General features: G+C 26.8%; 1 protein-coding gene across 4 annotated transcripts in view; it reads right to left on the reverse strand.

Annotated features, from left to right (window-relative positions):
- Window positions 1-785, reverse strand: part of LOC106688856 (odorant receptor 43a) — a 16,524-nt gene continuing 15,739 nt past the window's right edge. For 2 of the 4 annotated variants that reach the window (XM_014433531.3, XM_014433532.3), the window contains exons 5-6: window positions 419-580; window positions 4-337 (exon numbers count right to left, since the gene is read on the reverse strand). In XM_014433531.3, coding sequence (XP_014289017.1) covers window positions 281-337; window positions 419-580 — 219 coding nt within the window. In that variant the 3' untranslated portion in view covers window positions 4-280. Of the gene's footprint in view, window positions 338-418; window positions 581-785 lie in introns of all 4 variants that reach the window. The other 2 variants (XM_014433530.3, XM_067053018.1) reach the window with 2 other exon arrangements.

Genomic DNA, 785 nt, shown 5'->3' on the forward strand with positions numbered 1-785 from the left:
TCATATCTTGCAATTTGTTAAGAGAACTGTAATTATGATTTAAATGATACCATGATTTTTATTGATTGTTTTTTCCATTGGTAATATCTATTTTTTTTCTTTTGATAGTAGATAGGTATATTTATTTCTAGATCAATAGTAACATTATATTTATTTTTTATTGGCATTACTATTATGAACTAATTTTTTAAAAATATTACAACAATAATTGTGTTTGCCTATGAGTATACATAATTGGCTACTCCATAATAAAGCTCTAAATAAAGTCATTGGTCACGCTTTAAGAGCCTCCCATTTTACAGAATGTTAAAAATGCCGATAATGCTGCTACCATGAACTGAAACATAAATAAAATGTTGATTAATACAAAATTGTTTTCACCTTTTAAATATATATATATTCACAAATATCAACTCACTCCGACGAACATTTCCCTGTTGAGAAGAAATACAGGAGCCTTGTAAGCAGTTATCTCTATAGATTTATTACTCATGGTTAGTATCAGTTTTATCATACTGGTATTCCTTTTCTTCATTTGGTACCATGGAAGGGCGTACCCAGCAAATGTTAATTTCTGTGCCTGTCAAACATATGTGTTTATGCATATATATAAATTATAAATTAAATCTACTGATTTTTTCTTTAATCATTGTTATTTTTTTTATTATTTTTTTTTTTAATAATTTATTTATTGTTATTTACAACTGTATACAACAAGTAAATTTGCTGTAGGTGACATAGTGACATGATACAAACATGAGGAGAATCTACCCACTGATAGAACT

This window comes from Halyomorpha halys, unplaced genomic scaffold (genome assembly GCF_000696795.3).
Source record: "Halyomorpha halys isolate HHAL.00 unplaced genomic scaffold, Hhal_1.1 Scaffold1220.1, whole genome shotgun sequence".
Taxonomy (NCBI): Eukaryota; Metazoa; Arthropoda; class Insecta; order Hemiptera; family Pentatomidae; genus Halyomorpha; species Halyomorpha halys.